The 27,948-nt window shown below is 33.8% G+C and overlaps 1 protein-coding gene across 10 annotated transcripts in view; it reads right to left on the bottom strand.

Moving 5' to 3' along the window:
• LOC110374410 (teneurin-m) overlaps positions 1 to 27,948 on the bottom strand; it is a 410,181-nt gene that overhangs the window by 197,648 nt on the left and 184,585 nt on the right. For 9 of the 10 annotated variants that reach the window (XM_049840850.2, XM_021332103.3, XM_049840847.2 and 6 more), the window contains exon 1: positions 2,926 to 3,165. The exons of the other annotated variant lie outside the window; for it this stretch is intronic. In XM_049840850.2, coding sequence (XP_049696807.2) covers positions 2,926 to 2,959 — 34 coding nt within the window. In that variant the 5' untranslated portion in view covers positions 2,960 to 3,165. Of the gene's footprint in view, positions 1 to 2,925; positions 3,166 to 27,948 lie in introns of those variants that run through there. 10 annotated transcript variants of the gene reach the window in all.

Here is a 27,948-nt window from a genome sequence, read left to right on the forward strand (position 1 = left end):
AAGTTTGTTGTTTGTACAACACACGTGGGAGTCCCGGCTGTGTTGTCTTTTGCCTGTCGTTTGGATGCATACGGCGACCCCGCGTTAAATTAACCGGAAACTTAAGGGAAATAGTTGAGATTCGGCTCAGGTACGCCGCTGTACGAACTTTTACACCAAGGGAATACATTCGTGTATCGAAATTATATTTTGTTCTTCATTGTTAGACTTTGTTATTAAAAAACTGAGTCTAATTTTAAACTTATTTTTATTACAAGGATTAAAAAAGTTTCCACTCTACTAACACTAAAATTTTAAAGTAATCATAAAGTTATAATAAGCTTAAGTTGAGCGAAATTGCAAAATTGCTGAATAAATTTTAAATGCCCCTATTATTTACTTTGACGATGAAACTTATTTAGTATCTATAGCAGTGAATTGTTAACGAAGGTTAGCTTGCAAACTCATGCCTACATAATTATAAAACGTCAACAAATCGCATGATGGAAGCTATTAAAGGCAATATAATAATTTTGAAATTTGTTTAAGATGATAATTTCATACCAGAGACGGAGCCGTAAGAGGCAGTACGTAATTAAGATCCAAATTGCAACATCATAATTTTCTTGATATTCAATAATGTCTCTGTAAACATTGGTACTAATGACTCCAAATGTCTAAGAAACGTTGCAATAGATGAATCATATGCAAATGAAGACAAAGCTTATGTTTAACATCTACAAAATAAAAAAGAACAATCCCAATCACCGGTAGCGGACAATGTAATCGATAAAGATGAATCCAATTTGAAACAGGAAAGAAAACAAAAGCCGGATGATGATGCAGTTTTACACGCGACACATTCGAACAAACCTGTCCCGTGGAGATCACAAAACGAAAACAGAATAACTATAAGAATAGAAGAGATGTAAATTACGTAAAAACTGAATACAAACGGGCGGGTCCAACTATCTTTTGATAGTATAATGGGGACGTTCGTGCCGCGGATGAAGTTGAACGGATCGCACGGGTGGTCCATCGCGGTCGGACTATTTAAATATTACTTTTTTATTATTTGCCAGCACTATTTGGTGATTTATGTTTGTTTAACACGAAGGTGTTTGGGGAACATAAGTGTGATTTGTTTGCTCTTTATTGGATATCGGTTTCAAAATGCCTTGAAAAATAAATATTGCTTCTTTTTTTTTTGATTTTTGGAAGATTTATTGCTTCGAACACTGAGCTTGCTTAACACAGTACAAGATCTATACTGTAGTTACGTGTAAATAAGTAAACGGTTATTAAGTATCTGATGAGATTGCTATTTGCTGTAGCGTCTTGGTATCGCTTAATAGATATTTATTTATTTTAATGTAAGTGGTAAGTTCTAATAAATACGATTCATAATTTTTCATCCGGTAACTTTCACGTACATCTGAGAGAACATCAACAGAAATATTTTATACTATTAGTGTAAAACTCTCACCAAACAGCAAACTACTCAAAACATGACCATAAAAATCTTTTTCATAAAACGAGTGTTCAATGAACCTTTTCTCCGTTCATTCCAGCAACAGAAATTAATATTAAGTTTCTTGGAACTGTTTGACGTAAATCTTAATTACTGCATTAAGTGTATTCTTGGGGTAGAAAATTATTATCTACAAACATAATTATTCCAGGCAATAAAAACGTTGTGACATAAATTGATAGAAATTTTCACCTTTTTCTTCTTTTCAATTTCTTCATCAATATCACTTTAATTATAATCATTGAATACTTCAACTCACTTTACATTAAGAAGATGACTTCATGCAACTAAGCTTACAACACAAACAAACAAATTAGATAGGTACCTCGAAGAAAGTAATAACTTCACTCGGGCTCGCTATAAAACACTGACTTAATTTAGCGTGATCAAAATGTTCTCGTAAGTCTCCATAAACATCATTATGTCGTGCATCAAGCAATTCTTTCATTAAATCAATTACTGGGCAAGCATTCCTCAAATCATTTCCAATGATTTCACAACAAGCCATCCTGTTTGTACCATCGTTTGCCCTTTCGTCTTAATTGGACAAATCATTACCAATTTAACTTGGTACAGCGAGCTCATATCTTAACAAAATAAAGCTGTTGACTCAACGGTCGTTAGTAGTTATCTTGTTGGATTTAATATATTCTCAAAGTTCCTCCTTTTCGGTTCAATGTTTAAGTGCAGTGAGTTCTGTTACAGCCAGTTCGTTCGAGATAAGAAATTGTTTAGCTTCTGTTTTATCACTTCTAAATTATGTTGTTTCTATTTTGTCTCCCTACGTTTCAAGATTTCGACATTTCTTAAGAAGTCATTTGTTGTTGCGGTGATACTTTGCCGACCTTGTTGTTTTTTTTTCCGGGATTTGGTTATCGACTTGTGTAGGATTTGTAACTGGAATTTTGTAAGTCCGTTTGATTAAATCAAACCATTCTAAGAAAATTTTGGATTATTTTTGGGAATTATCAAGAATTTAGCATTTTCACTTTTATGATCTAAATCAGAAGTTCTCTTCTCAAAATATTCAATTATAACTGAAACTTCAAGTTACTGAGTTTTCTCTTTGCTTCGTTTTTGCAGTTGAACTAAATAATAAACGAAACTTGTCAAAAATTTATTAGCAACCCTCTTGAAAAGTTTTAGACATAATGTTTACATTATGTCAACCTAACTCCCTATCCAGACGAAAAATTCAAAGAGAATCTTATATGAATTGAATTTAATTTAGAGCATTTTAATAATTACATGACCCGAGTCACCGCATAGCCGCTGAAAATGCTGAAATGCCGCAACGCACGTCCCATTACACGCGAATAAAGCCAACGCTAACCGCAGCCCGAACGAGGCAATTTACGAATTTCCGCCCAATTTAGCATTAACTAGAACCAAACATAACCAAAACACAAACTTACGTTGATCGAAGAAGCAGCGGTCCAAACCATTCATAACGTTGTAAACAACCTCATAGTGCACTTAAAACACCAATTTTATGCGTTTACGTTCACAGTTTGCACTAGTGACGTCACACTCAAAACAAATCACAACGTATTCGTTCCCACTACGGTTAACACAACGTCGGGGCGGGTTCGGTTAAGGGTGAGTTTATAGGACGTGTTGCCCATGCGGCGGTCGGCGCGCGACTGGTGTGCGCGGCGCAAGGAGCAAGGGGCGCGGGGTGGGGGCCCGGCGGGAGGGGGTGCGTGCGTTCGGAATTCACTTCCCACGTGCTAGCCACCCGTCCTTTTCTTGCGGGACGGGTTAGCTTTTTAAAAGCGGCGAAGCAGGGCCCGCGCCGCCCGTCGACGCATCGATACGGCCGGAGGCGACGTTTAGCTGTAACCTTGTTTATATGCACTGCAGCTAATAATAACGCGAATACCACTCCAAGTGAGCGTTTGTTGTTATTTTTTTTATATGCACTAAGTAACATTGTGCGTTAGTTGAGTGGCCAGTTAAGTTTGTTTATTCGAGTTTCCGATACTCTCTCGATCCGTTCTCGTGTTTCCTGTTGGGTGTTGAGTGGTGTTATTGTTTTATATTCGATTATAATGTTCGTTTTGTAATATCGAATTAACTCGAAACTTTATCTTTGGTTCTCAAAGAACTGTGTACATATTTTTAATGGGAGTCTCAGCATGCCCCGTCATGTTAATGGGAACAATATTTTTTAATGGTACAGTCGACTCTCGTTAATTCGAAACTCGAGGGACTCTTAAAATATTACGAATTATCAAGTTTTCGAATTATTAAATGGTTCGAAATTTGTGAGAGAAAATAAATAAAACTTCGAATTATTAAGTGTCGATCAATTATTATTTGTTAACTGCTATTTAACTAACAAAAGTTTAAAGACACATTAGTGTGTATTCATAATGTGAATTAATTAATCTTTCGAACCAGCTCCGTCATACTGCTTCAAAACAGATTGCTGCTACTCAGACTGCTCTCTGACTCTGACTTACAATCTTTCCGCCTCTTTCTCTCTGCAACTTTGAATTCTCGAGTGTTGGACGACTAAGAATTCGAATTAATGCGTCGTTTTGTTATACAGCAATGCTTTTTTCGTTCGAATTACCAAGTGCAACAGAATGTATTGATTTAGTTCGAAATATAAAGAGATTTTGTAGGGAACTCGTGATAACTTTGAATTAACGAGAGGTTCGAAATATCGCAGGTTTGAATTAACAAGAGTCGACTGTATGTTCAGATAAATTCAACCATAAAAATATGTAGAACGGTTTACAAGAATGGTATCATGCCCGAAGAATTTTGAGATAAGCAGTAAGCTGGGTCCAAAAATGTATTAAAATGTGTATCAAAACTTTGGGGTTCTCTTTTATTTTATCCCATTGAAGGTTTAGACATAATTGCTTTTATTTTAATTATTTTGTAACTTTGTATGCATTCAACTTAAAAAATTATAATATAAAAGAAAAAAAAGATAAACATATTACTATTCTTTCTTTAACACTGAAGGAAAGTTTTTAAAAATGCATCAATGAGCTAGCTGATGGATTGCCTACAAGAAACGTTCTGTTTCCCATAAACTGTACGCGTGGGCCGCAGCTGATATATTTCACCTTTTTAAAATTCCAAGATCAGTATTAAGATTTGAGGAACCCTAAAAATAGTTAATGCATTTCTTAGAGCTGTTCTGGTGGCCTGCTAGTGTCTTATCGACTTGTCATTCAACGAGGGTTTTTAGTTTTTTACTACTATTTAGTCCTGTTGAGCGATGAAAGGGAAGACATGACGGGGTAAGGACAAAATGGATCAGATGATGGATTTTAGTTGTGCATTACGCATGTTAATGAAATGTGACGTATCCCTTGTCATAAAAAATAAGTGCACTCCGTATAGAGATGTTGATGTGTTCGTCCGTTTGTTTCACTGAAGATTTCAACGGCCCGTGAATAGCTCACGTGTTAACATCAATCATAACTCGTTTTTGTTTAGCATTTCAGATAGCTTCGTTCAATGAGTGTGACTCTTCATTTGTAAGACTTTCAATAGACGATCTTCATTTATTTTTGGTATGTTTACCGAGTTTGACGATTTTATCGCCTTTGATGTTGAACACAAAGTTACAAAGATAGTTATGAATGAATTTTGCGCCTTTTGATCAAATTGTTTTAAGTTACCTCGAATTAATTTTGATGTTAATCATAATTGGAAACTAGCTAAACAGTTCCAATTTACAGCGTTTCGCATAGTGATAAACAAAAAGTTTTGGAAATTAAAACAGAAGAAGTAAATGAAACATATTATAATAAATTGCGAGCAAACGCAAAAGTACCAACTTTTTACTTAGACAAAGCACCCAGTAAAAAGATACAACAGCTGATACAAAAGTTAAAAACTAAAGTTTTGATTTAAAGCAAACAACATTTTCATTTAGTACTTGAATATTTTAAATGAAAAAACTTATTGTTTTAAATTAAAGCTACTATTAAATAATGGTTTTTCATCTAATCTCGAGAAATAACAACACATCATTAGAATTTCTAGTGTATGAAAAGTTTTGTTTCATCAAGAAAATCTAACTTTAAACTAAAATATTTTATAGTAAAGAAGTATAAATTAACATAATTATATCCTAAACGATACATAGAATACTACAAAAAATACCGAAATAAAACTACAAACAAGACATGTGGGTTAGCCAAAATAGAAGATTATCCGATCAAGAAATGCAAACAGTCCCAAAAATAAAGGTGAGGAAGAAATGTTAGTCATAAGAGAGGAAAGCTGTGTTTATTCCACTTGATTTATCTCAGGAAATACTTCCAGATATCTGTATTTGGAAAGAATGTTCTTTAGAAGCTGACATCATGACATCACACAAGACTCATATAAAATTGACTGAAAGACAAAAATATTTGAGAAAATTGAAAAATATACCTACTACTTAATTTTAATATGTATGTTTTACCAATTACCATGGCAACGATCTCAATCTGGCCTACCAAAACTCAGCTAAAACACATCCTATTATTAACTTCGCATTACGCGTGAATGTCCTTTTAGTGTTTATTTATTCTATTAAACGAAGCGGTAATGTATTTTCCACTCAACGAGTAATCCTAATGGCTGCCTCGATTGTACCCACGCGCGGTTTTAATTGAATCAAGTTTATGGAACTGGGAACATATTATATTGTCATGCTTGGCTCTTGGGATCTGTAGCATTCTAAGCTGTGTTAATATAGTTATGGAACGTTTTGGAAATTGCTGTAGTGTTTAAACAATGCCCTAGATTGGGAATTGCGTCCTTCTTCAGTGTAACTACAATCCAAATTACCTAGGTATTTCTTTAAATCATTGATTTTTATTTTTCTTATCTCTACTCTAAATGATCAGTTGAAAATGAAGTAGCTACAATGTCAAAGAGTTAATTGATTTATTTAATCTTTACATTAAACCAATTATTGTAAATAACAGAAACATTAATTTGTATCACAACTTGAAAGCATACGTCCAACTTTCAACAGGATTTAGCTCTTATTTCATCCCGATATCGCCCAGTAATAATGACATCAGAACATTTATTGCCTACCCGTAATGCATAAGTCCATCTATTAATAAAATAACTAGCTAGCACTTAGCCCATACTAACGAGCCTATAACTAACAGATTATACGGTGACATATTTTTAGTTAAAGTTACTATGCTTTTAGATTATTTTGCATTATTTATTGAAGCTTATATTGTGAACAAGTATCGGGACTTTATCAACTTAGAGTCATTCGTTGAACATTTTATATGCCGGTAGCAAACGGTTCATCTAGTGACGTACCTACACCTACATTATTTGTGATCTATAAACAGAACCAAATAGATGAAAAAAACAAACATATTTTTATTTCCCTCACACTCGGCTGCATTATAAAAATAAGACATAAGTTTTCATTTCAAAAATCCATCAAACACGACCGAATGATTTTCGCAAACAGCGTTCACCCTAACTATCGCGCGTTACAATGAGAACGATACATCATATACGTCACGATACAATGTATAGATATTTATCACAATTTGTAGCCTAATGCGCCGGATCGTCGCTGACAAAAGGGACTGCCCTGCACACTAGACCGTGTCGGCCGATCGATACAAATGACGTATCGATCGAACCGTTATTTTAGGCGCCAAAGATGATATAATTAGCGCGAAATGTGAGTGTTGGAAATAGATTTTATTTTTGAGCTTCCTGTCTAGCTGTGGTAATGAACTCTTTGACGAATTGGCAGGTAATAATGTATGGTTATAAATACACAGTCGTCTAAAAAAATAACGATTATTTTGTTAAATGAATGAACTACAAGAAACATCTAACTGCAGTACTTAATTTCTGGGGAATCTTTTAATCCTCATAGAGCCTGTCAGTCAGTAGTAGGTAGGTATGTAGGTATCGTTCGTATAAGTTCAAAAAACTTTTCTTTTAGCTTCTGAAGTAACCAGGCGTGATGGTATATGACTATATTTGTACTTTCCTTCACAAATCAAAATTTCAAAGTGTTTACATATCTTTCTCTTTTTGTTAGTCTCGATGCACTTGTCAGTTTATTGTGAGTGAGTCATAACGTGCACAGTTCGTTGGAGCGGTATCTTTCTTTGAACAACTTTCGCACATTACTCATATTCTGTTTTATAAGAAATTATCACTGGCATTTATTATTGTTCTTTTTTGAAAGAAACAATAGATTGAATAAAAAGTTCCTGGACTTATTTTATTCGATGTCGTATATCTCCTTTACCAAAATATGACCAGTGTTAAAATCTGTTAATTAACCCTTTAAATTGACGTGCGCATCAATTTTAGCACAGCATAGATACAGAACAATAGCAAACGGTTACAGTACGCGTCACACATCGTCAGGCCTAACCCCACACATTAGTGCAATAAACTCGACAATAACTTAATTCTGAGCAATGAAGGGCGATTCCCCCGTGTTTCCTTACATCTCCTTCAGGGATGACAATAGTTCGAGTCGAGTTGAATTTAATTAGAATTATCGATCGGCTGCTTTTCCGTCCTAAACTAACAATTAGGTGAAGGTATATCTGTTCTCGGCTAAAATATTTGTGGGTTAATCTAAAGTTAAAACTCAATGTATTTACATTGTTAAATAGGATAGTGTAGTAGTGCCCGATTGCGGTGAGTTTGTGTAACTAAGGCTCGGTAAACTAAAAAGTAAATGGACTAAAGGATTCGAGCTCGTTAGTGATAAATTATGAATGGATTTTTTGTCTATTATGCTCTTAAATAGGTGTATGTCGAAAACAACTGAGAATATTAACACTTTACCCAGACATTGTAGGATCAAATTGTTTTAAAAGTATAAGTAGTGCCAAGCAGTTGTAAATTACTTATACAGTAAGAGGTCAAGAAATGAACAGCTTCTTTTTTGAAGTCAGATAAAAATTAATAAGTATGCGTATGTAAATAAAGCTTGGAACATAATTTACTCAGAAGCCAAGAAAGTAATTTTCAACCATATTCCTGAAATTAAAGAAAGATTCGGTGGAAAAGTTTTATATGACAAAAAATATAAGGAAATTGTGAAAGTAACTAAAGTTTTATTTATTTTAGGTTGACTTTAGGTAATCATAGTATATTACTTTTGTATGTTCTGTGGTTGGGAGTTAAATTAATGCTTTTTAATAATAAGAACAGGTTACAGTCAGGTGATACAAAAGCCTCTATAATCCACTTAACATTTCGCAAACAAATATGGTATTCAATTTAAGCTAGCTTTTGTTATATTGTTGGCTTATGAAACTAGGTTTTCCGACCAAACATTTTTCAATTTGGCAAGACCCATTTCGTTTTCAATCTGATACTCAAATCGGAAGCCGAAATCTCTTCTAGATTAATGAATCATTGGAGTCGAGATCAGAATTATACTGTTGCGGACTCAGAGGAGAAACAAGGACACTATATTCATTCATGAATTCATTTGGCAGTAGTCCAAATCACAATGAATGAATTTAGACATGTTGACAACGCCGCAATAGTACGCTTCAAGACGGACGGATAATTCTGCTGACTAAATTGAATGGTTCAAATAGTATTATTATGCAATTAGGAAGGACGTAAAAGGAAGATTTGGCTTGTTTTGTATTTAGTCCAGCTTAGGACTATGCTGTCTGATTTTTGCTACCAGTCAAGATAATATTTTTACTTAACATGTGTACGCAAACACTAAGTATGTGTGTGGAAAATTACAAATATTTCGTAGTAATAATCATCAGTAGTAAAGTCTACACATACATCGGGACAATTTCATATTTTCCTTTAACAAGAAAGAGCACCGTTTTATCAACAAGGTAAAATAAAAATAACATAAAACCCTCAGCCAGCATTGTAACACATTAAAATTTAAAATATGAACACAGAGACAAGCTAAGCTTTACGCTGCGATTTAGCAAAGAGAATTAATTAAATTACATTTTTTTTGTTTCCTTTTTTCGCATGGCAACTAGCGAGCGTTCATTTTTGCTCACAACACAGGACGACACGGACGTCACATGCAAATGTTGCCGTGAAAAATATATAAGAAAATGCAACATCAAATTTCATTTCCTTCACCGGATTTTATTATATATTCTCGATGTGTTCGTGACGCAACGTTGATTGTATAGTCGGTCGTAAAATTCGAACTTTAAATTTTGTTGTGGAAATACTTTTCTAAGTTCTAGAGCGACGGTTTGTTTTTTTTTAGCATACGGTGGCGGTTACGGTTGATCTTTATTGAGTTTAGTCCTTCTACAGATTTTACCTTATTGTTGGGGTTAGTGTGGTGCAATTAACATGTAGGTTACCTACTTATCATGATATTATTATTCGTAATTTTCATGGACATGCTTAAAATTAAACTGAAGCATAAATATGTACTCACGGAAGATCAATTGGAGTTTTCAGAAGTTACCTGTGAACAAAAGCAAAACATATTGTTAGTATTAAGTTTTGAGACATTTTGCTAGAAAACTACTAGAGGTACATTGCATATGTATTTCCATAATTAGAAGTATCTAATAAGGCTTCTCCTAGTTTTGGCTGAATTCACTTGGCAACACATCAGATTGGTACATTTCGCGATAATTTATATTTTAATTACACGACCATTTGATGAAATCTGTGTTGATTAAGTATATAATAAGGTCAAAGCAAACATTCAGACTCATTGAACTGAAACTGAAATTATCGCTATATTTGTAATACAAGGTTGGTTTGCTATGGAATTTATTGCCAATTCGCTGTTTTACAAAAATATTAACATTCCAATTGAAAAGCGTGTATTTATGTGATATTTTTTTTCAGGTACTTTAATTACTTACTTTTGTTAAGGAATTACTTTTTTTTGGCAGCACCTAGATATAATACCATTATTTTGGGGATATATATTACCATATATTGCCGGGGAGTTTGTTCCACCACTTCTTCTTCCCAGTAAAACGGACAAGAAGGGCGGGCGCTTTTGAGGCCGTTTTTTTAAATTTGACCAAAAAGTGCTGATTTTTAGCCTACTTTGAATAAATGACATCTTTTACTAGCCGTTTCCCGCGGTTTTACCCACGTCTCGTGGTAACTACTGCCCGTACCGGGATAATATAGCTTTCGAATGGTGAAAGGATTAAAAAAAAAGGGTCCAGTAGTTTTTGAGCCTATTATACGACCAAACAAAGTTTTCCTCTTTACAATATTAGTATAGATTAAAATATTCTAGACACTAAAAATTACACAAACATATTACACAACCGATCATAACACTGCTATCACTATCAACCGTTAGTTTTGAACAAATATGACGTGCAGTTGTTTTACATAAGTTAAATCACGCGCTGACAGTTAGGGTTACACAGACTATCGACAAAACTGTTATGGCGTGGCAGTGGCCCAACTGGGAATTGTAGCGAAATAGTGCCAATGGGTTTGTCTATGTACCTCTATAAATGCAGTATGGTGTGTGAAGTGTTTCTTAGTATTTACCTTTTAGTCGTCATCAGTATCTAACTTATCTTGGGTCTATTTCATTGTCTAATTATAGTCAACTTAAGAACATAAATAAGATTTGCTTTCTTAAATGTATCGTCTATGTTTAATGTACAAAAGGGACAGTTTATAATTTCCCAAAATTAATACCTACTCGAGCGTAAGGAGGGAATGCTCAAGTACCAGAAGTCAACTGTGACTCCGGTAGAAAAATGCTATGGAGTCTCAATGTCTAGTGCAACACAATCCTGATTTAGTATGTTCTCTCACGAAAGTTCTGACTCAAGATATTCATCTCCAACCAGTATTCCGACAAATCCCTAAAAGAACATAAGTTGTAATAAACTTTCCCATGCTGAACTAACAAACTAAAAGTCATTAAAATTATCGTTCAACTTGTTTTCGTACTTAGGAATTGCAACGCGAACCAAACTATAAGGACGGTTGACCCACTTTTGTTATCGCGTATCTCAGACAAAATCTATTGACGCTAAAAGTAAATATATAACTATGAACGTAATTGAGTTGAAGACTCCGAGTTGCCAAGCTGTTTGTTTAATGCAATTTGAAGGAAAGGAAACTCCTTTAATACTTGTAATGAAATAAATGGAAACGTCCAAAGAACAAGCTAAGCTACTTAGTTACCATTCTGTATTTTTAAATGTAATATGAAGGTATAAACTTTAGACGGTTGGTTTAGTTTTAAATCTGTTTCGCGGTTTTAGCTTTTTATTTGGTTGTTCTAAAATGTAAGTGTTATAATTATTTTCAGATCAGGTTAAAAGAAGCTCCGACAGTTTCAGTCTATAAAATGTTTAACATCACTGAACATCTCTTTTTTCTTGTCAGCTGTCATGTTCTATACAAATATTCTCCTCATTATAATCTTCAACCATTTCAAGAACACTATGTCCCACCTGGGAATCTGAACCAACTAACTTAAAAGACTCTTACGACTCTTAGAAGGCACAACATAATAGTCGAGCTATGCAATAATCTTGAACACAGCAACTGCACAAAAATTTGCAATTATATTTCGCGTCGGAACTCTTAATTCCGGAACTCTTTCACACAACAGTGCTCTCGTCTGGGGAACTGTTTTGAAACAAGAAAGAACTGAAAATAAAGAGAATAATCTAAACATGGTTACAACAGTAAAATCAGCTCGCACTGTTCCAAACTTATCCCGCTTTAGGATTACTAGTTTTTGTGCAGCAGCGTGTTTAAGTTTTAGATGCAACCCGCGTTTGTGTATCGGGGTATCACATATTGTGGAAGCGATAGCGATTTGGGTTTGGATATATAAAGGAGTTTTAGCTCAATACGGATCTGACTGTAGTCTATGAAAAAATATACGTACGTGGGCATCAGTTCCAACTGTTCCAAGTCTATGGCACGCAAATGGTTACCAAAAATATACAATAGATGTTTGTTTAAAAACGACTTTCCCGTTGGGTATTATACAGTAGTCAAAATTACTGTAGTTAATTCCGAAAAAATTAAACCAGGCACTTTTATTTACACAAGCGTTTCATAAATCCTTGACTTTTTAAATTCTGTCACAAAAAGTTTGAACCTAATTTCTGTACACAAACAACTCATTCGCAGATTAGGTACTAAACCGTTCCGACTTCTAAATATTTTCAAGCTTTTTACATAAAGTCCTTATTTTTATTTCATCCACAGTTTCCCGCTAACGCAAAATAACGTACGAGCTTAGTATTTTCTTTTCAGAACTAGAACGAACCGGGAACAGAAAATCTAAGGAGATTCCGCTGAAGTTGGTATTGACAAAACAAAAGTTATTGTTTTAAGTTTCACAATGTAAGTAATATGGAGAGATGTGTGCAGCGTTTGTTTTGGTAAAGATTTTAAAAGAGCATAAGCTGAGGAAGACCTATAAAACACCGGTCTAATCTGAAAAGGTCAGTTGATGGTATCTACGTGCCCATTTATGAATAAGTAGGTAGGTACTTCTGTTTTAATAGCCTAAATACAATACTTGGAGATCTAAAGAACAACAAAATAACAATTGATATTGTAAAACAGTTCCTATAAAAACAAAATTCAACTTTCAACCTTTTGCGGTACCTAGAAAAACCTAAAGAAAGACTTAAAAACAAAGATTAAAGAGCCAATCTGCTCACGGCCAGCACACTACTACATAATGAGAGCCTAGTTAAGTGCTCATAAAATAATCAACGTGAAACCGCTTGCCGCTGTAAAAAGCAGCTTTATTTTATGCTGTTTTTAGTATTTTTCTTAGATTCTCATTTTCATAAGCTGTCACTAGGTTCCATTAAATAGTCAGGACTTTGGTGACCAGTCTTTGCAACTTCAATTTAAAGAAACAGTTTGAGAATAAAAATGATGGCGTTTGACGTGACTTGGGAGGTTCGACGAATCTATCAAAATACATTAGTTGTATTCAATCAATCAAGCCTATCGGCGACCAGCACTGGACCTACAGGTCTCCGGAGTTGGGCATAGCATGATTGATGCGCTCTACCGATTGATTAATATTTTGAATCGACATACAGGTGGTTGTACCTCGCGGGTCCAGTATTTTCGCGTGGGATTTGTGTAGGCCCTCATAGGTATAGACAGATAAAGGCCGATTTGAAATGTTTATGATGATTATTTTTTTAAACTGGTTTCAATCAATAGTATTGATTGCTTAATGGCCATAATTTAAAAGTTGTTTAAATTAGTGCAATTAGTTCACTTCTGATGAAATATGAACGTCGACGTTATACGTCGAAAGATGTGTTTGATTATAAATAGCTTGCTCTGATTTGACTTCATGCATATACACAATACACGGCTAGTAGAATGATATGAGGAAGAAGTTAATATTTCTAAAACATAGCCCAATCTTTTCTTTAAACACAAACCTAATCTGATCGATCGTGGCTCTTACACCTTGCCCGATCTTATCCTGACAGCCAAATAGTAAAAAACACTACCAATTACCAATTATTAAAACGTGAAGTATGATTCCCAGTCATATAACAGGAATATAACGATGTAATCGCATTCAATGGCCGGGGGCGATCGCGCTTTGAACCCGCGGTGTGTTTGATGTTACCGCGAGAGCGGTCAGAGGAAGCACACTCAATGTGGCCGTCGCTCACACAGTGGTGCAACTGCAAATTTTGTGTTAGTAGTTTTGTAATTAGACGTCACGTCACACTCTGTTATGAATCAACCGCAATTAATTAGATAAATTGATGGTGAAAGTAACTTATTGTAAAGTACGTCATATTTTTTTTTCAAAATCATGTTGATTTTTGAAATCCGATAAGCTGTTACGTAGGTACAGATCGTGGTAGATTTAGTTGGTATATTTGTATTTACAATTTCTGTATTTTTTTTTTAACATTACGTGCCTAAATAAACTTCGTTATTAGTACACTTGCCATCATTAGAGCGAAAACAAAAACCATAACACAAGAACACTAAGAATTTACTTAGGTGAGAAAATAATCCTAGCTCCGGTGTAACAGACGTCCACTTGAAGCTTTCTATTTTTACACTGTCAGTTTGAATGGGCCCCAAGGTGCATAGGTCTCGTGGTACTCCAACCACGTTTTTTTCTAATTAAAGCCTCGGGATTTCCGGCAGATTTTAGCGAGTCAAGAGATTGGTCCGACAATCCGTTTTCCTACCAATTCTAGGCTAACAATTCGATTGCCTTTTATTCTTTAGGGAATATTGGGTACACGGTTGTAAGGGAAGAAAAAAACTCGTAGTTTTTTGTCTAAAAATAACTTTATTCTATTTGGCAAGCCAACTTTATTTTGGTTTCATTCATCTAAAAGATTAAGGATAGGTTTAAAAATAATAAAAATAGACATCTTGAACTACCTACACAAATAGTCACAATTTCGTCATCTAAGTATTTTAAAGTTTTTATGGTCCTTGATTTGTGTAATTGACCGTGTAAATCAATAAACACAGTTGTGGCTATAATTCTAGACAAATGACAATCAAGTACTTACACATATTGCTTTCTCTATTATTCTTAAACAATTGCCCATCACAGCATAGAAAACAAATGAATTTAAGTCACAAGACTTTACCATATAATTCTACGGCCGATTATTGTGTAGCAAAAGTGTTGTAGTGTGTTGTAGTGACGGTATGTGAATCACGTATTGTAACGTGTTGCAGAACTACTAGTGGACAGATGACCTAACAGTTATTAACGATTGCGTGGACAGGTGCTGCAATTGTGTGCATACAAATGCGTTTATTTGTTGGCTATATTAATTTGAGAGCTTTATTGGGTAGAATTTTCTTTGTATTGTCAAATAAATTTTAGCCTTTTTAGTCTAACTGCAGATTGTTTTTATTCCCTTCAGTCTCTTGCAGTTAGCAATTGACTGATTTAATATTAGACAGCGAAAAGATAAATGAGTTACGGTTTTGACAGACTTGTTTGTATAACAAACCTACGCACTTTTGAGCTTCAGTAACTTTTAAGCTCGTTTTATCGTGGTTTTCTTAATTATTATCGGTGGACCACGGAAACGAAAATTATCCTGATATTATATCAGCATTTAATAAATGTCACGATTTAAACATTTCTCGTGTTATCACGTTGTTATTACCAATCAGGTACTTTAATATTTTAAATTACATCCAACCTCTTTGATCATATCACAATAAAGTTGTTACAGGGAACTTGAAAACTAATCGAATAATTACAAGGGATCGATCATAAGAACAAAAGACGGACAAGGATAACTGCTCCAAACAAAGAGAAAATATTATTAATAACTTACACGCATATATACAAAATTATCTTTGCAGAAAAATAAGTAACCAACATTGCAAATTAAACCTTATTACTTATGCGTAAGAGTCGATGAAAATATTAGTGGGGTGCACGATTACTTTTGGAGTTAATAATGAAAAGAATCTCGGGACTATTAGGGCGTGTTCAGGCGCAACTAGCTACACAGGTCAACAGCATTTTTGGTGCAAAGGTGAAATATACAATTTCTTGTAGGATATTAGATACGTAATCAAAGACCAGAACATAAAGTTGCACTAGCACGTAGGGATTTAGAGATATACCCCTCCTAAAGTACCAAAAACGCGTTTTTTAACGATATTTGACGATTTTTTTGAAGGACAGCAAAATTGTTTTTTTTGTTTCTATCTATAGCATTATATAGTACTACTCTTCCCAATTGAAATTCATTTTTATTTCCAACGCTAAGAGTTTAAATTTTCATGAAATATGTATACAGCTACGATATATCGATCTTCCCTATATTTCATTTGGCCTGTTAGTATGAAAAAACTCCACTTTAGTTATAAAATGGTATATATCGGGAAATAAAACTCGCAAAAATATAAATTAATGCGGGGAAAGTAGTACTATATGATGCTTTAGTTAGAAATTCCTAGAAAATTCTGCTGTCCCCAAAAAATGACATCAAATTTCATAAAAAAACGCGTTTTTGGTACTTTAGGAGGGGTATATCTCTAAATCCCTACGTGCTAGTGCAACTTTATGTCCTGGACTTCGATTATGTATCTAATATCCTACAAGAAATTGTATATTTCACCTTTGCACCAAAAAAAAAAACATAATTTGTTGACCAGTATTATCTGTCAATGTATAAGCATGGATTGTTTATTACACATTCCTGTGAATTGTTGATATTCGTATTAAGTGTGTCTCCTATTTTTCTAATTAATTAAGTCTATGAATCATGACAGCGAGGTTAAGGTTTCGACACAGGCCGATAAATCTTTTTTTTTTCTTTTTTATCAAATTGTTGAGTAAGGCTTTGTGGCGAGGTATAAGGCAAAATTAATGATGTGCAAAAAGCTTTAAAATAATCTGAATTGATTGGATTCTGGTTAACTTTCGGTTCTTAGATAATATTGTTATACGTCAATGGGCTTACTTGATGGCTTGAAACTGATGTATTTAGACTCAAGTCTATTATAGTAATCACTATCGTCGCCATTATGATGAAGTAATCGCATCATATTTATAAGCTTTCAATAATGTAGACTGAATTCACAGAATTTATACGTTAGAAAATTTCTTTGACGTTTTATCATTGTCATCAGAAAATCTGATAAGTGTCTGATTACATATAGGCTTAGTATAAAACAAAAGCCTAACGAAAGATCACATTGACATGTAGTCTAGAATTAATGTTTTTTATAAGATATCTGAATCATCAGCTCACATCACAACTAAACGATTTAATTAATATATCTAAATATTTGGGTTTTATATTTTATTTATTTTTTAGATAAATTACTTTAATAACCATAGGCCAAACAGTATTTACCATAGGAAATGGATAGTTTAGATGAAGTTAATAATTTTTTTTTAAAGAAAACTTTTGCCGTATCTAATATAAATTCTCAAGAAAAAATCTTACCAGACCTATTTTTTCTCACTTCTCACGTCTGAACGCGGTCTTACGCTATGTGTGTAGCGTGAAGCCCACACGTCCAAAGCCGATAGAGAATAAATGGATGCACCTATTTTTGTTTAAGACTATCCTTCATTTTGATTAATAGTAGTTACCGGTGCTGTATTGTTGGACTATGTTGTTCTGATTTAGTCGTAATGTCGTTTAAAGTGCGCCCTAATGTTTGTACGTAACGATGTTGAATTGAAAACAAATGGTTGTTATAGAGATGTGATCATAGTTTTGAAATCATGTTTTTTTGGACGTCCTTTGTGGAAGAGAAAATAAATATGGGTACGCTATATGATGTAGAGTAGGTATTATAGATGTGACGATATTTTACTTCAATGTGTGGTTTCAATATACACATAGTTCGTCATTCATACGCAGTGGGTACATGATTCATCATAGAATATTCCCAATGACTCTTTCATCAAATTGTACTAATAGCAGCTAAGACCGCAAATATTGACTTTAACTGTAAAATCTCCTTTAACTTCACTAGTGACCACAACTTAGTGGAATATTAATAACTGACTCACACTTTCAGTTATCAAGACATTCCGTCTACAGTAAACTTGGCACCCAGTACGAATGGCGAATGTTTAGCACATACCGCCGCTCTACTAAGGCAACGTAAAAGAAACAAAATAGGAATTTTGAATCAGCAATTCACGGTGTTCTAATGAGTTTCCAATGCAATTAGGAAGAAACATTTTAACAAGGTTCCGTTAAAATGTATGAGAAAAGAAGTAATGAAACATTGAACGTTTTTAGAATTAATTTAGGTGAATATTAAGTAGACTTGTAACAGTATATCGGATTTTCAATTTTTAGATTGTCAATCATCGTACTTCGAACGTGGCATTCAAGTGTAAATAAAGTGTTCGTTTTAAATAGTTTTTCTATTATTAGGTATTTCCTTAACATAAAATCTTGCACCATTTTATCAATCCACCATTTTCATATACAAAATTCGGGAAAATTAAAAGGCACATTTGAGACAACGACTACCTTACATCATAGACAACCATTAAAAAAAATCTCAACTGGGTTCTAAGAATTACGAGCTGCTGATACAAAGTTCATTATAACCATATTGTTAGTAACTTTTAAGCATATCTTAAACGAATATTCGTGGCCAGTCCATCCGTCTAAGCTGGCCTTATCTGATTTTTTTAACAATAGACCCTTACTTCGGCTCACCATTTGTCACTAATGGCGTTGCGTAAATTGTAGAAAAAATCTTTTGAAATACTCGCATATCCAACCTTTTTGTAAACTGTTTACATATTTAGTGGCATTTTATTATAGTGTGTTGACATGATTTAATTTTGTTTTTATAGCATTCGAGTGTGTTGTAGTTGTTGATTTTTTTATTTAGTTTTTATGTGTTAATGTTTTATGTTTTTAGATTTTATGTTAAATGTAAATGTTGACCATTAAATGCAAATGTAAATGTGTTTTCTAGGATGCAACAAGTTAAAAAACAACTCATTGAAATTAAAGGAATAATGCTGTCACAGTTTTCAAAACATGTGTTCTTTACAAACGTCTTTTGTTTCTTCCACAATTTATGACGCTTGTGTGTGTGACTGTACAAAGCGTTTATATAAATGTGTGGGTGTGTTATTTACTCATTTATAAGTGCGGTACCAAACGCAGTGACCCAGAAGTTGGCCGTTTAACATTGAATGGGCATTTCACGTCTCGTTAGAACAAAAGAATTACAAACGTTGCCCGTGCATTTACCAAACAATGCTAAATGATGCGAGTGAAATTAGTACGTATGGTTGCGGTTCATTTGAAAACGGGTTTCTTTGAACTTCTTGGGCTCGGACATGTAATTGAATCAGTCCCTTATAGGGGGCTATTTATTTCATGAAATTGATTCTCAGGAGGCCTCATTTAAGACCGCACCATTATTTCTAAAGTGTTTGACAGTTTGTCATAAATTAATAGTAATCATTAGTCTTCGAATTGCAATAAAAACATTTATTGAAGAAGAATGTTTTGATCAAAGCCAAAATTGCAGCATTGGACTCGAATGCGAGTTGGTGAATTCAGATCTGAATTATGTCCAAAGTTCACCAATAAATTAAATTTGAATTGGATAAATCTAGCAAACATAATAGTTATTCTCAATTTAACTAGCGCTGCACAACTTAAACTATGTAGTTATAGTAACTTATTCAAATTGCAAAAAAAAAAAACGGTCCGTAACAAGTTGACTTTAAAAGATATAAATTCGAATTTTAAATTTAAAGATATTTATTTTTAGATATAGTGTATTTTTTTTATTGTTTTACTAGGATAGTTTTTTTTTGTGTTGTAAATATCTATGTACATATATAACTATGTAAATAAAGAGCAATTTGTAAAGATATTTATTTTGTATAAAGAACTATTGATGTGAATTCCATTGGTTACTTAGCGTATTGTTAGTGGGGTGTATTCTTAATTAAGAGCCTTGTTTCTTACACGAGTGGGCGGCCTGCTTGAGCCACAAGGATGCGTTTTTATTAAGGCCCAGTTTGAAATGATCTTTATCTTTTCTCTTTTTATTTCACGTTCGTGCACTAAGTCTATCTTTTAGGTGGGTTCACCTTTTGAATAGCTCGTGTTAATATTAAGTTTTATTTAGTTGAAGCAATTTTATGTTGTTTGGTGTAATCTTTTAAGAGCGTGGTTATTAAATAAAAATCTTTACTTGCTAAAGTCGATGTATTTAAAATCTAACATATATCTTGCTGTCTTATATATGTGTGTGATCTTATTTAATCAAATCTTAATAATGTTTTTTTTATTCTTGGGTAGAAATGTTTGTCAATATATCTAACAGAAAAATTTAATCAGATCATTCAAAGCTTATATTCGCCTTAACGGTTTCTTCAGTAATTAACAGTATTCGATCGAAAATTCTTTTTTTGTAATCCGAACTATAGTTAATGTGTAGTTTATAACTTTTAATTAAATAAGTACCCTTGTACTAATTATACTTTATTTTTAATCAGCGACTAACAAGTTCGCTTTCTTGTGATTAAATTACTTAAACTTAAGTAATCTTTAGATCAAGTAGGTTCTGGAACTTATAAAATTAAAAAAAGAACTGACTTTTGTGCACTGATTGGATTGATAAAATTGATCATGCATAGGTACTGTAGATTTCTTTAGTGCATATCTTTTGCACAGAGGACATTGAAGGCATTGATCTAGGAATGAAACAATTCATTTAATCAAAACCATCAATGTAAGTGACTATCGAATACCATTTTTATGTATTCGATATGTTGGTATTTATTTTACCAACAGAAGGACCTATGGAGCAAGGGGATATTAAGTAGTTATTGGAAATCTGAGGAAGAACTAAGACCGGTACCAGGGCCACAGTAACACTTACTTTACTGCGGCCTTAGTACATAAAGGGCTCGAGAAGGCACATGGTGGGTTTTTGTGAGTCTTCCCCGGAAAAAAGGTCTATGACCAACAGAATGTCTTCCACCTAATTTCGATTACACAGATACCAATACGCATAACTATCAACACTATTAACAAAGATACAATCTAAACCTATCTGGTTTAAACCGATACATACCAGATACCAAGTGTAACTGTACTGAAGAATAACCGTCAGGTTGGCTTGCTCGTCAGTTGTTATCTTGAAGAACCGGGTGAAATCACTGTATTGGCAGAACATTGAGCTTCTATGTATCATTAATTTACTTGAAACGATTGACGAAGATCTCTGAAGATACCAGCGACTAGCTTAAATACCAATTTTTGAAGGAATTGAAGCAATTTTTTTCATAGATTTCCAATAGTGCGCATAATACTATTCGTGTAGTAATGGAATATTCTCAAGAAGGCCTATGACCAACAAAACGTCTTCCGCCTAATTTCGATTACACAGATACCAATACGCATAACTATCAACACTATTAACAAAGATACGATCTAAACCTATCTGGTTTAAACCGATACATACCAGATACCAAGTGTAACTGTACTGAAGAATAACCGTCAGGTTGGCTTGCTCGTCAGTTGTTATCTTGGAGATAGCATCGCATCGCAACGTCTCGATGCGAGCGATATCGAGCTAAACAATTAGACGCCATTACTCGGATCGATTCGGTACAGTTTTGTTAGTAACGGACATGGGTTTGTGTTACACCGTCGCGTAATTCTAATATGTAATTATGGAGAACCTATGTTTTATATATAAGTTTGATATAAGATATGATATGAAATTGTAATACCTACTTTATATGCTTTGATTGAGTAGAGACTAAAACTGCAGATTTTTGTGACATAAATTCTCCTATCAGATACATTAGCTGCTTATGGCCTTTGGCCACTTTGAAATCCAAACTGAGGCGAAACATATAAATATTTTATTTTTAATTCATTCTTATAGAATGGGTAACAAACACTCTTGTTAAAAATTTTTGCAAATTAGCAAGCTTTGGATCCCACAGATATTTCAAAAAGCATTGTAAAAACTGAATATTTTCTTGATATTATTAATGAGCTATCGCTACGGTGTGACTGCATCCACCTTCACCGTGGTAGAGGTTAAACAGTTCAAAGTGTGATCGTATCTATCAGAGCCGGTATTTTTAGTGCCTTACCGTAACTTAAGTGACTGACTTTGTTGAATATATTCACTGGAATCTTGCTATTTATTAGTTCATTTTCATTTATAATGACAAAGCTGAATTTTCTTTGGATTCTTATTAGGTAAATAAGGCTACAAATAGATATCTTTTGCCACAGGGCTATGCGATATATATCTTCTTCCGTGTGAATTTATTTCTCTTTGGCAATATAATTTATCTCTATTTAATTTAATTTTGGGTCTATATGTCTATTTCTATTCTTTTCTTTTTTAAATAGGTATGTTTTGTAACTATTTTAAAGATTATAGAAAAGTATATCAGCATAAAGTTCAAGTGACTACCTTTTTGGTTTCATTTGCTTTCACTGAAATCAGAATAAAACACCCCACAAGCAAAATTCAATCAAAAAACAACACCCAAAAGTTCAATTTCCGTTAACAAATTGGACCTGCATTATTTTTACAAACAAACTGTGCACGATTGAACCGCACGTACAATATGTGGTGATTTGAATCCCGCACAGTCGTACGCAAATACTCTCTGTAAATACTGTACAACATTAACGCGACGCATAAAATTATTTTTGTTGAAATAAACCTTCCGTATTTCACAAAACGATATAACACTACTTTATTGGTAACCTCTCATGCAAATAACTACCTTGCATCTCTCAATTTAAAGTTCAGTGTTAAGTTAAAACAAAAGCTGGTGCTACAAATATCATTCTTGGAATCAATGTAGTAGAAAATATGACTCAGTTTCGGTACCCATCGCTATTGAATGTTTAAAAAATCCGATATATGCTACAGATTGGTGAACGGTTTTCTTTGAAGCCCTTTCGAATAGCTTTTGGACAATCGAGAGGTTTTACTGATTGTTCCAAGAATACACTATTTATGTACGTATTGAAATCTATATTTTTTGTAACAAACATCTTTAAAACTCTTCATTATATCTACTTTATGTTAGAAAGGGCCATAGGTATTCATGATAATCGCCCGTTCATCCACTTCATAGCTAGTAAAGGTTATCAATAATATTTACAGGGTAAATAACTGTTTTGGACAAAACTGGCTCCAAGTTAAATTATTCTGTATTTTTTAAACAGAAAATATTGCACAGGTAAACTAGTAGCTGCCATTTTGTGTACTTTTAAATGCCCATTAAAGTAACATAACTCAAATTTTAAATAAACGCCAAATAGGGTGACAATCAAATCAAATTAGGCGAGACTGTGAACGCGGGACGTGTAAATTGTGATGTAATTGCACCTATTACGGGGCCCGTTGTCCGGCATTTCACGGGAGTGGGGTTACCCTGTAATTAGCGTGTCTGTCCATCTGTAATGTGCCAGTTGTTTGAAAAAAAAGTACATAATTTTTAATGGAAGGCGTGTTTGAACTTTGACATGGCTGAGTGGTCTGTGTTTAGTAGACAGGGGTATACTTGGTATTAAATAAAGTGTTAATGTTTTTTTAATTCGCTTTGGGTCAACCCCTTTGACGGACGACGGTCGTGATATTAATAGACGTGTTGCAGAATCTCGAATTCATATGTAAAGGATTAAAAGGCGGGTAATTTTTATGTATCTCAGAGCTCTGACGCTTAAAACGTCATAAAATAAAATCAAGCTGTTTTCTGAGATCAGAAAGGTTAAATATATAATCACGATGTTCACCTACTTCCATATCGTAAAATACCAGACGCCCGTAATACCGAACATTGCGTTAAATGATCTTGTAGTCAAGCTTTACCAATACTTAACCAAAGGTGTACAAACTAAAACAATCACTCAAAACAGTAGCATTTAAATAACAAAATGAACCATTCAATATTTACTCCACATTAATGAGATGCAACGTTTTAACACATTAGTTGTGACGCGAACGTGGTAATTGCACAGCGATTTAGATAAATCATCGTTATTGTACTGTAATGATAGTGATAATCATTTTGATTTATGTAGATAACGCGCGTTTTGGAGCGGATCATTTTTCGTGATAATATGTTGATTGCTTTATTAGTGGATGAAGTGGGAAATGTAAGTTGTATGTTGTTTTGGGCTATTGGTACTAAATGCTAGATGCCAGATAACAAGGGCTGGCAAGAAGGTCTATAGGAAGAAATGGAGAAGTATATTTTTTGTAGGACCAGCTTTAGGTGTTTTTAGAATATACTTGGTTATCAGTAAAAATATCTACTTTTTGTCAATAAGATATTATTACTGATTTATCTCTAAGGTTTCTGCGCACTTCCTAAGTTAAATTTTCCCTGGTATCTATTTGAAGTCAAACAGATTTTGGGGTTTCTAAACATTGTCTAAAGAGTGACGCTTGTCCCAAAATCCATGGGAACAATTCGTAGCCATTTTGGCCCAAAACACATCATTTAATTTAGTCCTAATTAACGCAGGCCGGCCGATATTACGGACAACGCTAATGTGTGCATTGAACGAACCTTTAAAATTGTTACCTGATATTATATAGATATGGCATTCTAAACATACATATTACTGAATATATTATCAGTGTGACATGTATCACAATGAAAGATACTGATATTATATTCAATAATTAAATTAGCAATTACCTAATTGTAATTTGTTGATTGCTTGTCTTTAATCGGAATAATCCAGTTTTTATTACGAACATTATTTTGTAGTAATTAAATAGCTTATTATAAGCTTGTTATTTATGTAAATTGGTGTCATAAGATGTTTTAAGATTTTATGATAGTGTTAATTAAGTGTACAAGTGTCATCAAATTATTCAAACTTTCATTATCCCTTATTTGCGATTTTAAAAAGCTCTAGGTTTATAGCAGCAGTTTTACTCTCTGAGTTGTATAACTTACCTACAATATATCCATAATTGTACCAACTATTTAACCCATACAACACTTCTTGGGCTACAAAAACGAAATATTTATATTTTTTATGTTATGCATAAAAAATTCACAGCTCATCGGCAAGCCTCATTGGTGTCAACGGCAGTCGACTAATGCTATCACAGTAACAATCTTTGATCTGCTTGCCAAGTTCCATGTGCCAAGATATCACCTATTGGCACAGCACAGACTCTTTCGCTCAATCGCCTTCTAAATTTCTTGACGGTATCCGCTAAAAATGAGGTTAATACCGATTCCTCTTAAACTAGGTCTATGTGTTAACATCTTAAATGTTGACATCCAACAAAAAAATCTTTATATTTTATTTTATCTCGTAAATCAAGAAAGTTTTTTGAGTTGCTCATAAGTCATAATATTTCGCATTTTGTTTTGTTTTTTATGTCTAGACACTTGACAGGCTGACCTATAGTATCAAGTTTCATAATAATATTCCGAAGTGTGATTTATACTGCAAAGTTTAGATACTGTCAAATATCGAATAACCTACTTTAGTTACATGCTCTGAAAGTTAGCTAACACTTATCTTTGATTAACAGTACTTACCAAGACCTAATCATTCCTATAATTAGTCATCTTTTGTACCGCCTAACGAGTGGCTCAGTGCTGCTACGTTAAGTCAGAAGTACCAACGGCATTGGAGTAGCGCACTGTTCTCATCAATTGTAACTTTGGGAATAGAGAAGGCTGCCTTCTGTGCTATGTATGTCTTCTCAGTACCATAAAACAATAACCTGTCAGCAACCAACCAGCATGCCTTATCCGACCCACTGATTATGATCCCTGTATTACCAGCATTATTGAGCGGTGCTACACTATCGGACTAACCGCGTTAATTACAACGCAGATTGATACGTCCTCATAGGCCAGACTGTTTGCTGTGGTCGCACGATAATACGGAACACATGACTGTAGGTATAGGCTCTGGATCCTTTGAACGTACGCACTGGACTGAAAGTAGGTAAGCCTTTAGCTACGGTTCCTTCTGATAGTCTTTGATGAATGTCTTCACAGGTTTCTCGGTTCAACATGATTTGTCACATGAACAGAACTGCTTGGTACTTAATAAGGATTTAAATATTATTAAAAAACAAATAATTGCTTGAATTTTTATATAAAAAAGAACAATAAAAAATTAGCTTAAAAATCAAATTCATTAAAACAAAACTTTTGTCTAATAAGTATCACAAAAATTCGTACAAATTAATTAATCTGCAATCAAAAAGTGAAAATTAAGGTCTTATGTAGAGATTTCTACTAACAAAATAATATAGATGGTAACAGAGGTCGACGACAAAAGGTGACCTTGATTAGTGACGTACAAAGTATCGATATATTGGCATTGTCTTTTTATCTTGATATTGAATTACAACGACTAAAAAAGCGAGAGTAACAATAAAAAATATATTACTGTTTTATTACTACAATGAAAAATATAAACAAGACGGTTCGGCTTGTACAAAATATTTGAGTTATAGTCTAGTTATAACAAAATAAAGAATGACATAAAAATTACTGACGTGAAAGAAATTGAGACGCATAAGTGAGAGGGATAAAACAACTTGATTATCCAAAACATCGACATATCGATATTTTGCGATTAAGTTCATCTCTACCCTGTCAAAGGTAACACAAATTAGGCGGGCCAAAACTCAGGTTAATCTTTTAATACGACCACAAATCATTCACATCAAAGCCCGTTTGATATGGACTCCATTAAAAAAATACAAAACACCTTATTATCCCTGCCAGTAATTAAGAAAAGAAATATTTAGCTGCGAACAAAAGAGCGCAATTTTACATGGAACAATAAAAATAATTCTGTCCAAGATTTTTTCACAATATGCTTAGAATTAGAGGAAAGTCGGGAACAATGTTATCTTGGGTAAAAAAGTTCAATTTAGGAAGAAAGGGCTGTGAAGGCGAGAAATGAAGCTCGTAATGAAGTTTATTATTTCTATTATTAAAGTTGAGAACTTCTGTGATGCAAACGTGCTGATATGATTTTTTTCTTGGTGAAACTAAGTTTGCATTGCACTTCTTAGTATGGCGGTTGCTGAGGTAATGTTGGTTTGCTTTGTTGCGAAGGAAAAATCTTTATCATTGGTGTTGTGTAAAAAATATATTGCTGTACGTTGTTTGGGCACTCGGTGTTTCGAAACGCACGATCACTTGTAGATCCCGGCTGTCATTTAGACATCTTTAGCAGTCGTTATGGGTAGTTAGAAGTCAGAAGATCTGACACCTAGTCTACCAAGGGGTTACCCGAGTAACTGGGTTGAGTACTTTTCTCACCTATTTACGTACCTATCCTCATAATTCATACCTCCTAATCCAAATTAATTTGTAATACAAGTACACCACACACAATATACCAAACACACCGTAAACTCTAAAGTAAAGTTTGCACGATGTAATATCTAAACTTGTGGGTCTTGAAACTTGTAACCTGCTTAGGATCGTAAAACTAAATACTACAAACTACGAGCCAGTGATTATTGATTTTGGTATAAGACCGTATAATCTTGCTTGATAACATTGTTAATGTTTGATGGGATTTGATTGGATGAAGTAGGTTACCAAATATTGTATGTAACTACAACTAACTACCTGTAATGTATGAGAATTCATACAGTATTAAGATAAGCCGTGTCACCGTTGGTTATGTGCTTTGTTTCTGTTAGTTGAAAAGCTGTGTCAAGACTAACTTGCATTTGTATACAAAAATCAACTTTAATTTTAATTGACTCAACAGTTAATAGTTCCAGTATAATATGACGGAAGAATATAACACATTTGCGGTATAAATTATTGCGTTCATCAAATTGCATAGAGAATTATGAGCTAACCCGACGAATGATGGGTGGACCTTTACTGATAGAACAAGTTATGAAAATAAACAAACTGCAGTAGCTACATCTTGCTTAACTTGCGAACCAAACACGAATAACCAGTTCCTAGATAAGCTTGCAATCTT

Source organism: Helicoverpa armigera, chromosome 10 (genome assembly GCF_030705265.1).
Source record: "Helicoverpa armigera isolate CAAS_96S chromosome 10, ASM3070526v1, whole genome shotgun sequence".
NCBI lineage: Eukaryota > Metazoa > Arthropoda > Insecta > Lepidoptera > Noctuidae > Helicoverpa > Helicoverpa armigera.